At 39.3% G+C, this 12,301-nt stretch overlaps 1 protein-coding gene across 1 annotated transcript in view; it reads left to right on the top strand.

Moving 5' to 3' along the window:
* The window catches only part of LOC103479244 (phospholipid phosphatase-related protein type 4-like), a 42,337-nt gene extending 30,420 nt beyond the window's left edge, over positions 1-11,917 (top strand). The window contains exon 11 of the mRNA XM_008433569.3: positions 172-11,917. Within this exon, the coding sequence (XP_008431791.1) occupies positions 172-1,061 (890 nt within the window). The 3' untranslated portion in view covers positions 1,062-11,917. The remainder of the gene's footprint in view (positions 1-171) is intronic.
* The last annotated feature ends 384 nt before the right edge of the window (positions 11,918-12,301 follow it).

A 12,301-nucleotide genomic window follows, 5' to 3' on the forward strand; every position in this document is an offset into this window, starting at 1 on the left:
AGTATGAATCTTGGTGTAATCATGTTGAGATATTTTCTATTTCAAAAGTCTTTAGAAGCACATAGATGTGAAAAGACAAATTCCAAAAATGGACTTCAGACAGTTCTATGCCATGCCACCAACTGTTGTATGATGTACAATAGATAGTTGTTTCTTTGGTCTGTTTTCTAGGAGGTGGTTTGGAAAGAAGTGGCAGCATAGTTCGTGTTGAAGCTCATCCTGAATCCAGACAAAAGCCTGTGGTGAAACCTCCAAGCACAGATGGCAGTGGATCATGGCGATGGAAACCACCGGAACAAAGAGCATCCCTGCGACAGTCAACGTTTGCCCTGAATGACCTAAACAGACACGCAGACAGCTGTGATTCTCTGAGAGATGGAGGTTCAGTGGATGGAAGGAGGAGCGTGACAGGGACTGAATCAGAGAGTGATGGTGGGGGGGACGGTGGAGGAGGAGGAGGTGCATACGCCAATCATCCACGTGTGATGCATCCCTTACACCCCTTACACCAAAATAATCCTAACAATTACCAGCATCACAATTTTAACCCAAACAATCCCAATAATCCAAACTTTAACAATGTTCATCCAAATTTTAACCCCAACTCCAACATGTCTTTTCCTTCTACTGTCACCTTTGCTCCTCCCTTCCACCCTCACCCCCAAGCAGTCACCACTATCAGGGTGACCCCGGTGGAGACGACAGCTGCTAGCAGTGACGGAGGTTCAGACAGCCAGTCTGTGGCCTCGTCCAGCCGGGAGTCCACTCTTCGAAGAAAGGGCAGTACTAATGTTGTTCATGTCCAAGACCGAGGGCCCACCCCAGATCTCCATAACAACCACCGCCCCAGTGATGATGGCAACCGCCTTGACAATGAGAGCAGCAACCGTTTCCATGAAAACCTTCGAAATTTTCAAGAAAATCCAATCCAGCCTAATTTCCCCAACAGGCAGATGCAGGTCGTGTTTGGTCGTCCAAGCCCAACTCCTCCCCCTACTCTGCCCCGCCCCCTCCTGAGTCACACTCCACCTCCTACTATGGGGCTGGCCTATAAAGAATGAGTCATCCATCTGTACCCGTGTTTAAAACAATGTCATCAGTTTGAGACTACTGTTAGGACCAAAACTTGTAAGAGTGTGGAATCATATCTAGCCACTGTCCGGGATCAAGACTGGGAATGTTTCCCTCTCCCACAACAGTGAGTATTCAACCCGTTCCAACCAACTCCATCAGTTGTGAATTTTATAGCCTGGGCTCTATGTGTAAGAGTTTGAACCCATTTTTCATTTTGTTATGATTTAACTTTATATTTAAATCAACGCCTGTTGGAGAGACTGGATAACTTTTGGCAAACAGTGACTTCATAGGCACAATGGGCTGAACAAACTGAGTGATGCTAGTGTATGAGGGAACCTAGATCTCCATCCGCTGTTCTCCTTTTACACTTGTGAATTTGACACTGATTGGATTCACAAACTATCATTTACATATTTATCAGCTTTTATACTTTTACTGAACAAACCAACAACTTGTGAACATTACAGAGTGAGCAAATGATCTACATCCTACGGCCACCCCTGTAGTGAATCTGCAGCCTGAATGAATCAAACCCCCAATCTTCAGTGTGAGTGGGCCGCAGTCCTGAGTGCAGTCAGAGCACTAACAGTATCTTATAGGTGTGTGATATTGTGTTTGTGGTGGCAGAGATCAATAAGTTACATATTGTGTTAAATATATAGTATAACATGCTGTCTTTATTCTTTTAGATGTAACATTTTAATTTTGTGCAGTATGATTTGCTGCTAATCTTAGGGTTGTTGGTGCTTTGACATGTGGAGTGAATGATCTAAATCCACCGAAACAACAAGGCCGAAGACTAAACACAAGACGAAGAGATACAAATTACACATTACGATTCAGAAAGATTCATTTATTGTAAAAATCTACATATAGTTTAGGGGACATAACATTATGGGAAATGTCATTTTATTTATTTATAATTCTATAATTTTTCAATGATTTTAAAACTAATAATCCATAACACATCAGAATCCTTGTTCAAAATGATCATTAAACAGTAACAATTTCTTTACATGTCTATAATTTTGGATTCATAACGAGCTTTAGACGAACCATGTTTCTCTCTTTATAGCACCGACATGAATAAGACGGTTTCTTTAATATAAAAGTCAACTTTTTAATTGCTCTTAGTTAGTTTTACACACCTAAACCTTTTTTTGTTATATCAACATCATTACAATTGATATTAATAATTACTAGGTATTTGTACATATATTAATGCCAAAAATGTGCAGTATGGCTCTGTTGGTTCTCTATTCACTAGGGCTGCATAATATATCACAAATGTATTGTCATCAAAATATCAGTGTGCTCAATATTCATATCACAAAGAATTGTTTGCATAGCAATAATTGTTGGGTAATATATTTTACAAGTTGTATTTTTCATGTTAATGTAATATTTTGCCAGTAGGATAAAGTCTGGACAGCAAAACCTCAAACCAGACAAAGATCACAGAGTAACCACAGATTAGAAAGAGAGGAAAGAAGAATACATCCACCTGATATCATCACAACAATATTTACCAAAATTAAAATGATTGCCATCAGAAGATTTTATAATATTGTGCAGCCCTTCTAGTCATTTTTACCAAACCTATCTAGTCTTGTTTAAAACCTGAAGAATATTTCTGAGTGGAACCAAAATGTGGAACTCTGTTACTACACAACTCATTAACGGAAACCAGAAACGGTGACCAGACCAGATCAACAGTCTGCTGCAGACCGTTATGGTTTATGACGAATGCTTCAAGCTTTTTGTTGCCATCATTCAACAGTGACATTATGTAGCTGGTTTTACATCAATTATATCCTTCCTTCCTTTCATCCTTGTTTCCTTCCTTCTTCCCTGTAGGCACAAATGACACATGATATTATTGCAGTATTTACTGATATGATCCTATCACAACATTTTCTAATATTGTGCAGCCCTAATGTGAACTCCATGCAGAAAATACCCAGGTAGAAATTTGAACCCAGAAACGTCTTGCTGCGAGGCAACGGTGCAGCTCCAGCAGTGATCACAGTAAATTATAACTTGAACTCCCTTCAGTACAGCATTTTAATTTTAATGGTACCATACCAACTTTATTTCTAAAGCACTTTAAAACAACCACAGCTGACACAAAGTGCTGCACATTAAAACACAACAATAAAAAAACAACTTGCAGTTTAAAGACATACACAATTTAAAACTAGATCCCGCTGAAGTTGAAAGCCAAGTAAAATAGATGGGTTTTAAGACGAGCTTTAAAAGTGGGATATATTCAGCAGGTATAAATCTTTCAGTGAATTTTTTCTTATTGTTGGTAAGTCAGCTTGTCCACAGACATGACCTGTTTTCACATTCCTGTTTTACTTCCCGCCAAAGTGCCATCAAAGAAGACATGTACAGTCAGCTGCTCTCACAGGCAGCAGTGTGTTCATCGTTTTATTGAAACTTCCTTGGAAACAGAAATACTGTCATGTTTGGATTGTTTGATATATTAGAAAGCACAGTTAAAGAGCTATGTATGTCTAAAAACACAATCTCCTTTCCTCACAGTCTGACATTTATTCAGATAAAACTGTTCTTGGTCAGTTAGAATCACTATAATGAGTGAGATGCATTAGTTTAGATTTTTTTTAAACATATTTTACATTGAAAGGCTTTGATACATTTCTTCAGTATTGAGTAGAACTCTTTAAGCTTTTTTGACGTGGGTCAAAAGTTTCTGGTAACTTTTTTTCAGTCTCAGACTGGTTTGCCTTTACAGTCCATTCTCTGACAAACTGGAACTGAGTCATGTTTGTAGGCTGCCTTGCTCACACACAGCTTTATAGTTCTGCCCAGTAATATTTTGGAACTCATTTGTCTCTTTGGGTCAGTCTGTTTGGAAGACCAATACCGACCCAAGTTTTAACTTCCTGGTTGATCTTTTGAGACGTTGCTTCAATATTTCCCCACAGCAGTGCGGAAATTGATCAGCTATTGATCAGGTGCATTGATCAGCTATTTTGATCAATGCACCTGCAGGAAAACAATCACACAGCATGACACTGCCACTCCCATACCTCAAAGTTGGCTTACAAGCTTCTGCCTTTTTACTTCAGATGTTAAAATGGTCATTATGGTCAAATACTTCAACTCTAGTTTGATCAGACCTGAACATGTCGCCAGAACCTAAAGCGTTTATCCCAGAATGCATCTGCAAACTGAAATATCATCAGCCATCGCCAGCATCTTCACCAGATCTCCTAATTTTGTTTTGTGGTTGATGCACACATTTCACACCAGGTCCTTCCTGACTGGTGTTCATACTCATCAGTGATTGTTTAAATAAACCAACCTGGCACATTCAAGCCATGGATGAACCATATTTTCAGTTGGTTGATTTCTTTGGATTTTCCCATGAAAACACAGTTTGAGTTGCAGCTCAGATGTTGTGAATTAACCTTTACATCAATAGCTGCTAAAAGCATGGCCTCATCAAATGTTGTGCTTAGACAAATTCTTTAAAGATATGGTAATCCTCATGTATAGAAATTTTTAATTTGAAGAAAGATAAAAATTCTCTAAAGCCTTTCTCATTACTCTGGAGTTCAGCAAATAGAAATATTTTTTTCTGATTTAATGTCAGTGAGAAAATGACTAATGTTTTATACTGTATGTAAGTATCAGGTTTCCACTGTGTTGGCTTTGTCAGAAAATAGCCAGAATACAATAGATATGTATAACTGCTGCTTTTGTATATTATGATTTTTATGGCTTCTGCTCAGATGTTAGTTTGCTTATTATGAAATTTTAGCTGTCATGATGAGGCTTATAGGATGATAAAATGCTGTTGGTATGTGTTGATGTATTTTTAACTTCATCCAAAATAGTTAAAGGAAAAACTATTTCAACTTTTATTACATAGTGAGCATTATTTTAGAAGCATGGCTGAATGTGACTCTTGTTTTAGCAGCTACACAGGTTGAGTCTAGTCAGGAAGGACGAGCTTCAAATATCCTGATCACTCAACAAAAAAGCACATTGTTGTGCCTACGTTTGACCTGGTTTGATGTTCTGCAGTTGTTAGATTATACAAAGGATTTTATAGAAAATTGGTTCCGTTATCTTGAATCAGAGTTGGTGGAAGGATGGAAAGCATGACCATCGTGTGATGAAAGTAGAGCCCCTAAACTCTGAAAACTGAATGTAGAAAAGGAGGAAAGAGAAGTGTGATGGCAGTCTATCATTATCCAACTGGGAGGATGGAGAAGCTGGGGGGCAGTGATTCATGGTCCGGGTGGAGCCAGAGGCAGCGCATGGTCCAGGTTCTAATGGAAGGATGGGGAAACATGGTGGCAGACTGTAGTCCTGTTGGAAGAGTAATGAAGTGAGATGGAAACGTGTCATATTCCTCTTAAGAGCATGCAGAGGTTGGTGGTGGTGGAGAACTATTTTTTATTGTTTAAATTTTTAAACATATTGGGCTCTGGTGAACTTTATTGATTAATACAGTAACTAGGGAGGAAACAGAAGACAAGCAGCAAAAGGACTGAGATAAGGAATGGAAGCGGGGACAACTGCATCAAGGACCACAACCTCTGGTTATGGTGCACGCTAATCCTTAAGCCTCCAGACCCACCCTGAACCATCCTGAGGCTCCAGAACCAGCCTGAGCCTCCAGAACCAGCCTGAGGCTCCAGAACCAGCCTGAGCCTCCAGACCCAGCCTGAGCCTCAAGACACAGCCTGAGCCTCCAGACCCAGCCTGAGGCTCCAGACCCAGCCTGAGGCTCCAGACCCAGCCTGAGGCTCCAGACCCAGCCTGAGCCTCCAGACCCAGCCTGAGCCTCCAGACCCAGCCTGAGCCTCCAGACGCAGCCTGAGCCTCCAGACGCAGCCTGAGCCTCCAGACGCAGCCTGAGCCTCCAGACCCAGCCTGAGGCTCCAGACCCAGCCTGAGCCTCCAGACCCAGCCTGAGCCTCCAGACCCAGCCTGAGCCTCCAGACGCAGCCTGAGCCTCCAGACGCAGCCTGAGCCTCCAGACCCAGCCTGAGCCTCCAGACCCAGCCTGAGCCTCCAGACCCAGCCTGAGCCTCCAGACCCAGCCTGAGCCTCCAGACCCAGCCTGAGCCTCCAGACCCAGCCTGAGCCTCCAGACCCAGCCTGAGCCTCCAGACCCAGCCTGAGCCTCCAGAACCAGCCTGAGCCTCCAGAACCAGCCTGAGTAGAGAACAGCAGAAAAAACTTCTTTGAAAACTACTCGCAGCACATCAGTATCGTGGGGAAGCTTTTGCTAATTCACTGGAACCCATCAGTTCTGATAGTTCATGTGGAGCATCCAGTGTGATGAAGGTCTTAAAGCTCCCTGTGGAGCGCTCACAGAACCATTATTCGTTTTCAAATGCTTGAACACTAATGTAGAGAAAAGAAATTATTATACAGAATGTCAAAAGGAAGCCATTGAGAATTTATCTTAAAATATATAGAAGTGTTCAAGTTTGTTTACAAATCAAAATGTATTTTAATAAGTTTAAGAATATTAATATGTTCTCTTATTCCTATTTAGTTAAAATAAATTCTATTAGAGATAATACATAGATTGTTGGAGTGCCCTAAAAGATCAGCACTCCGTCAAGAAGGTTCAGACTGAATGAAGTTGGATTTAGGATCTACAATGAATGTTAGCAACATACAATGCTGGCAAGGATGAACTATTCCAGTTTGCTAGTTTGAAATATATCTCAAAAAGTGCAATTTTTCCAACATGTAATTCTAACATTTTGAAGTTTATTCTTTCACAGTTGCATTTACTTATTTTTACACTAATAATATATGTGATAATGGGCAAAAACTACTTCTGGTGCTGTCTCCAAACTGTGCCGTTAAAACCACTGCAAAAAAAGAGCAGACCAAGAGTACCTTTTTGTTTTTGCAATCTTTATAAATAAGAGTATAACTGCTTTATCAGTCACAATTAGAAGGTAGAACCTTCTTATGCTACATACCACAAATACAATGTTTCTCACACATCATAAGCTAGGAATTGACATCACATGCAGTGTAATTTTGTTTAACTTGGATAGTTCTGAGAATAAAAATAAAACTGAGTTTATGTGTGCACATCCCACACAGAATATGAGTGAGACTGTCATATAGTCAAAATACAGAAACAAATGTGGCCACCGCCTGTTCACAGGTTGGTATTTGCAGATTTTTCTGTGAAACGTGACTATAAGATTTTCAGGGAAATTCCACCCATTCACAATTTATTCTGTACAGAATATCTAAAATATCCAAAAGAAATGTCAGCTGTAGGGAAGCTGCAAAACCCAAGGCTAATGCTACTTGGTATGCTATTGGCTAGCATAGCAGCCAATCCACGTGTACCTTTCATTTTCCTTGGTACTGATTGGATGTATCCCCAAGAGATAAGGTTGACTGTGGATGCTAGCTTCTGCCAACAGGGTACCACTGTGCACATTGATGCATATTAAAGTATATTTGGTGTTTGAAGTATTAAAACAGGGTATTCAAAGCTTTTTTTAGAGGGACTCAAGTAAATTTGAGCTATTTGCTGGTAGATGTGGTCCATAACTTCCAACAATACTGGGGGTCACCCATGCATTCATTTATCCCTGTGTATAGTTCTGCAAAAAGGAAAAAATAGTTTGATAAATGTTAGTAAATGTGATTTCTAATCAACCCATGATGTGATCTAGTCTGGTGTTGACACTTATAGCCTGACACCTGAATCAATTTCAGTTTCAGGTTGTAACTGTAGTTGTAATTATTTATGCTTTCAGCAGGATGTTGTTGAACATCTCCTTGCTTAACAACTACTGTTCAATGTAAATGTAAAGAAATTTTATTTCAAAGCCTAAAGTCATTTGTCAATGGAAACTTATGTCCATTTATTTGATGTTGTGAAATGTTATTGACCTTATTTACCTTTTCTTTTTCTGGAATATAACATTTAACATTTACCTTTATCCAGGTCCCTCACCGCCCCCACCAAAGAATTTACAGGCTACTTTGCACTGACTATTATTTTATCATTAATATTACTATCACTATTGTAGATGTTTTGATTTTTATGCTTGTTTCTGTATTTATCATCAAAAATAATTTCCCAGAGAACAAAAAAGCCATAGGAATAGAAATTATTTTCACAGGCGTCTAAGAAAAATTTAATGAACATTCAAGTTAAAATCTGTAGGCCTAACAGCAGCCAATCAGAGTGGAAAAAATATTATTTTGAGCCATTTTCTAGTTGTTAAATCTTCCACAAAATGACCAGATAAAAGATGAACAACATGCCAGTTTAAACTTTGAACTATTTGCAAACGACTGAGCTGCAACATTAAAACATGGATAGAACTGTAACTACATTAATCATAACTCTTCTTCTCTTCAGTGTTTGTCAGTTTCTGGTGGTGCAGCTCTGTGCTGCCTTCAGGAGAATGGGACATCAGAGTATCATCCATAAAACTTCACCCTCATGGCATTTATTGTTCAAACCAGAGCTTTCAGTGGAAAAACTAAAGTTCCAGATCCTTTTAATGCCATACAAATATGAGACAGAAACACGGATTATATCTTTATATAGACATGTCTATTGATTATAGATTAATAGTTTTACTGGACAGAAATGACAAAGAACAAATCTGGTTCTTAATCAAATCTGACAGTTATGATCTGTAAGATATATTTATTCTCAGTACTAGATGTGGTCTCAACAAACCCATGACACTTCAACAATATTATTTTACCTTTTATTTGGAAATAGTGTCTGTTTATTCTTGCCATACAGTCTCTGTATTAATTATTGCTCTAAAGGTCTTGCCATACCAGTTTATTCCTCTGTATTTACTTTAGTTTCTTAGTTTATTCGTTCATTTTGTTCTTCATTCATTTCCATTTAGTTTCATTTGATTAGTTTTATCCTCAGTTGGTTTATTGCTATGTCCACTTTAGTTTCTTTCCTGTTGCTACATTTATTTTATTGTTTATTGACCATCAGTAATCTTCAATCATCACCTGCTGCTCTGTCTAATCATCATGTTTCACATCATGTGTTGATTTTTCACTGTTCAGCATCAGATTCTCTGTTTTTATGCCATAATTCACATCTAGTTCGTCGCTCCGTTTTATGTCCCGTTTCTCCTGTTTCAGAGTTTTGCTCAATGTGCTCGTCGTGTTTTTAAGCCCCTAAGGTGCAGGGCGGTCGGGAAGCGTGTCGATGGGGAAAAGGCAGACTGACATAAACCTTTTAAAACAATTTCTGCATTCTGATTGTTGAAATGTAAAAGTGCTGTGTTGTTCTATCACCTCGTTTCATACCGGACCACTTACAGCACCGTGTTAACGCTATACAATGAACGCTCTCTATCGTGGTATCAGCCATGGAGAGATTTCTTGATTTAAATGGGTTCATTTTTCAGAGGGATACTCAGTGAGGGTATCGTGATTTTAGCTACCAGTAGCAGGAGAACGGAGCTGCCCCAAGAAGCTAACAGAAGCTACAAACACTGAATAGAAGAAGAGCTGCCATCGATACAGTTGCAGCCAAGCATGATTTAATGTTACACAATACAGTTTTACCAAGTTGCTCAAAGTCTAAACTGGCATTGTTGTTCATTTAAGGTGTAAAGTTTACCTTCGACCAAACGCCCCCCAAAGGCATCCCAGTGCCCCCCTTTTGTAAAAATGTCCGCCAGAGCCCCCTGCCGTCCTCTGAACGCCCCCTGGGGGGCGGTACCGCCCATGTTGAGAACCACTAGAAGTAGTTTTATCAAGTGTTCACAGTTCATGTGTTGTTTCACTCATTCAAACCATGGTGAAAGCTTTTCTGTAAGAACTTTGGTGTCCTGGATGGTTCCATACAAACATACTTAATACTAACTACTGTTCCAAAGTTAATGACACTGAAAGTGAATGGTTCAGAGAAAATTATTTAAATACTACGTATTTCTAATACTTTGTGTGTTTTCTTTCTATGGCTTGTAGTATTAAACATTAAGTAGATCAGTGGTTCTTAACCTGGGTTCGATCGAACCCCATGGGTTCGGCGGAGCCTCTGCCGCGGAGGTAAAGACACACTTGTGTAAAGTTGTGATTTGAACTTTTGTCTTTAATTACTTCAGAAAAACTCACCGTTTTTACCAAATTCTATAGTCTAAATCTGCTCCTTAGTCGCATCTTTTCGGGGTTTCTACTGCCTCTAGTGGTGTGGGGGTGGTAACACAGCTAATATAATTACATTGCTAAATCAGAATACTGCAAAGTATTTTGTATGTCGGCGGGGGTTGGGGGGATAAGAAGGGTTCGGTGAATGCGCATATGAATCTGGGGGGTTTGGTACCTCAGAAAAGGTTAAGAACCACTGAAGTAGATATTTCTCTTAGTGTATAGCTTTTATTTACTCTGGCTAAATGTGAATATTTGCCATAGCCACTATATAATGTACTGACAGGGTGGGGACTGGCTTTCCGGTCAGGCCTGTAGTGAGCTATGAAGGATCGATGTAACCGTCTGAGAGAATCAAGTCCATCTAACACCACTAATTAGGGTCACTTTGTTTCCAGACACGTTTAAATGCTGAAACACTTGCAGTGGGTTTGTCTGAGAAACTGGTGGTTGGATGTGGAAATGACATCATGCCGAGTTTTGTTGCTAACTACCATTTAGCAATTCAAGCCAACAGAATTAATTTTCTCTCTGTTTTATGTTAAAAGGCTAAAGAGACATGTTCATATGTAGGGGTCGTAAATGTGATACACAATGTTAAAATGCTGCAACCTTCACTGGATTTTATATGCAGTCATATGGGATAGTGAACTAAGGGCTGTCCTGACTGACGGAGGCATTCTTGGTACAGTATGAGTGTAAGAAAAGCAAAATTAACCCTTAAAATTTCCTACAATTTAACTTTGAAGTATATAATGTATTGCATTAAGGCTAATAATTCATGTCTGAAGTTCCAACCAGCACTGATGTCTGGTTGGATCCCAGTCAAATCAAGACTGGGACAGGCCAAAGTTTCTCCAGTTGAAGCTGTGATCTCCTCCTGCAGCCTTTAGACGTCTCACACCAACATTACTTCATCAGCAGAGCTCTGTAGAATCTGACTGCATGCAGGTTAGCCATTTACAGTAATTGTAGTTTGTACGACGAGGCCCTCAGAGACTGGAGTTTCTAGTTGCTGCGTATTTCATCTGTCCCGATTTTTACATTGGATCAGATGCCAAATCAGATCCAGTGGGTCTTGGCCTTAACAGTATGTCTCAGTAGATTTGATGCTACTGAATTGCATCTACTAGTGAAAATGGGTTTTATTGCACTTGAGTGCATAAAATAAAGAGAGTTCCACAGCTATCGGTTCTACTTTAGGCACACGTAGCAAAATGGCGCTGGGTGTCAGATTTGAACCTTGAACATGATCCCAGGTCCAAATTCCACATTCTGAAGCAAAGGAAATAAATCATATGAAATGCTACAAACTAGAAGACTCTTATATTTTTAGTGTATTAAATGAGAGGTTGCTGAGCTACCAAACTGTCCTACAGATAAACAGCACTGAGTTTCACACTCCTGATGTTTTAAGGACTAAATAACAGGTTTTTCTCACAGAGCTGCTGCAGTGTTCCCTTTATCAAGACACTGCCTCTAGACTGTTAAAGACAAATGTCCAAGAATGTCTCACACAAGTCCAACATGATTTACATTTCTAAAATGTTGCTGCTGTAAAGTGTTTTTGAAGGTTTAGTGTGGTTTTAGCTTGTTTTTTTTTTTTAAATATGCTTATTAATGTGAGCTTTGCTGTTTCTATTGCTGAAAAAAATAAATATTTATATCTTTTTACTTATCCCAGTAATGTGTTCATGAGCTCAGACTAGAGGTCAGGTTCTCCATGTCAGTGTTAGCCAGTCGGCTGATTCTGAGATCATCAGGTATGTTGGAAAGAACAGATATTTGGAATCTGTTCCTAAACTCGAATAAGTTTCACTATAAGTGTGATGACTCTGTAGCTACAAGTACATCGAAAAAATGAAGATCATGAAGTTCAATTCAGTTTATTTATATAGCACCAAAATTCACAACAAATGTCTCAAGGGACTTTACAAAATAATCATTTCAGTTCAATCACACACATTCCAATTGATTCTAGTTATCAAACAGTACAGTATGCTCAACTAATTATTCAAAGTAGCTTAAAAAGATTTTACATAAACCCAGCAGAGCATCGAGT

The sequence above is a fragment of the Poecilia reticulata genome, chromosome 17 (assembly GCF_904066995.2).
Source record: "Poecilia reticulata chromosome 17, P_reticulata-male-v2, whole genome shotgun sequence".
Classification (NCBI taxonomy): Eukaryota; Metazoa; Chordata; class Actinopteri; order Cyprinodontiformes; family Poeciliidae; genus Poecilia; species Poecilia reticulata.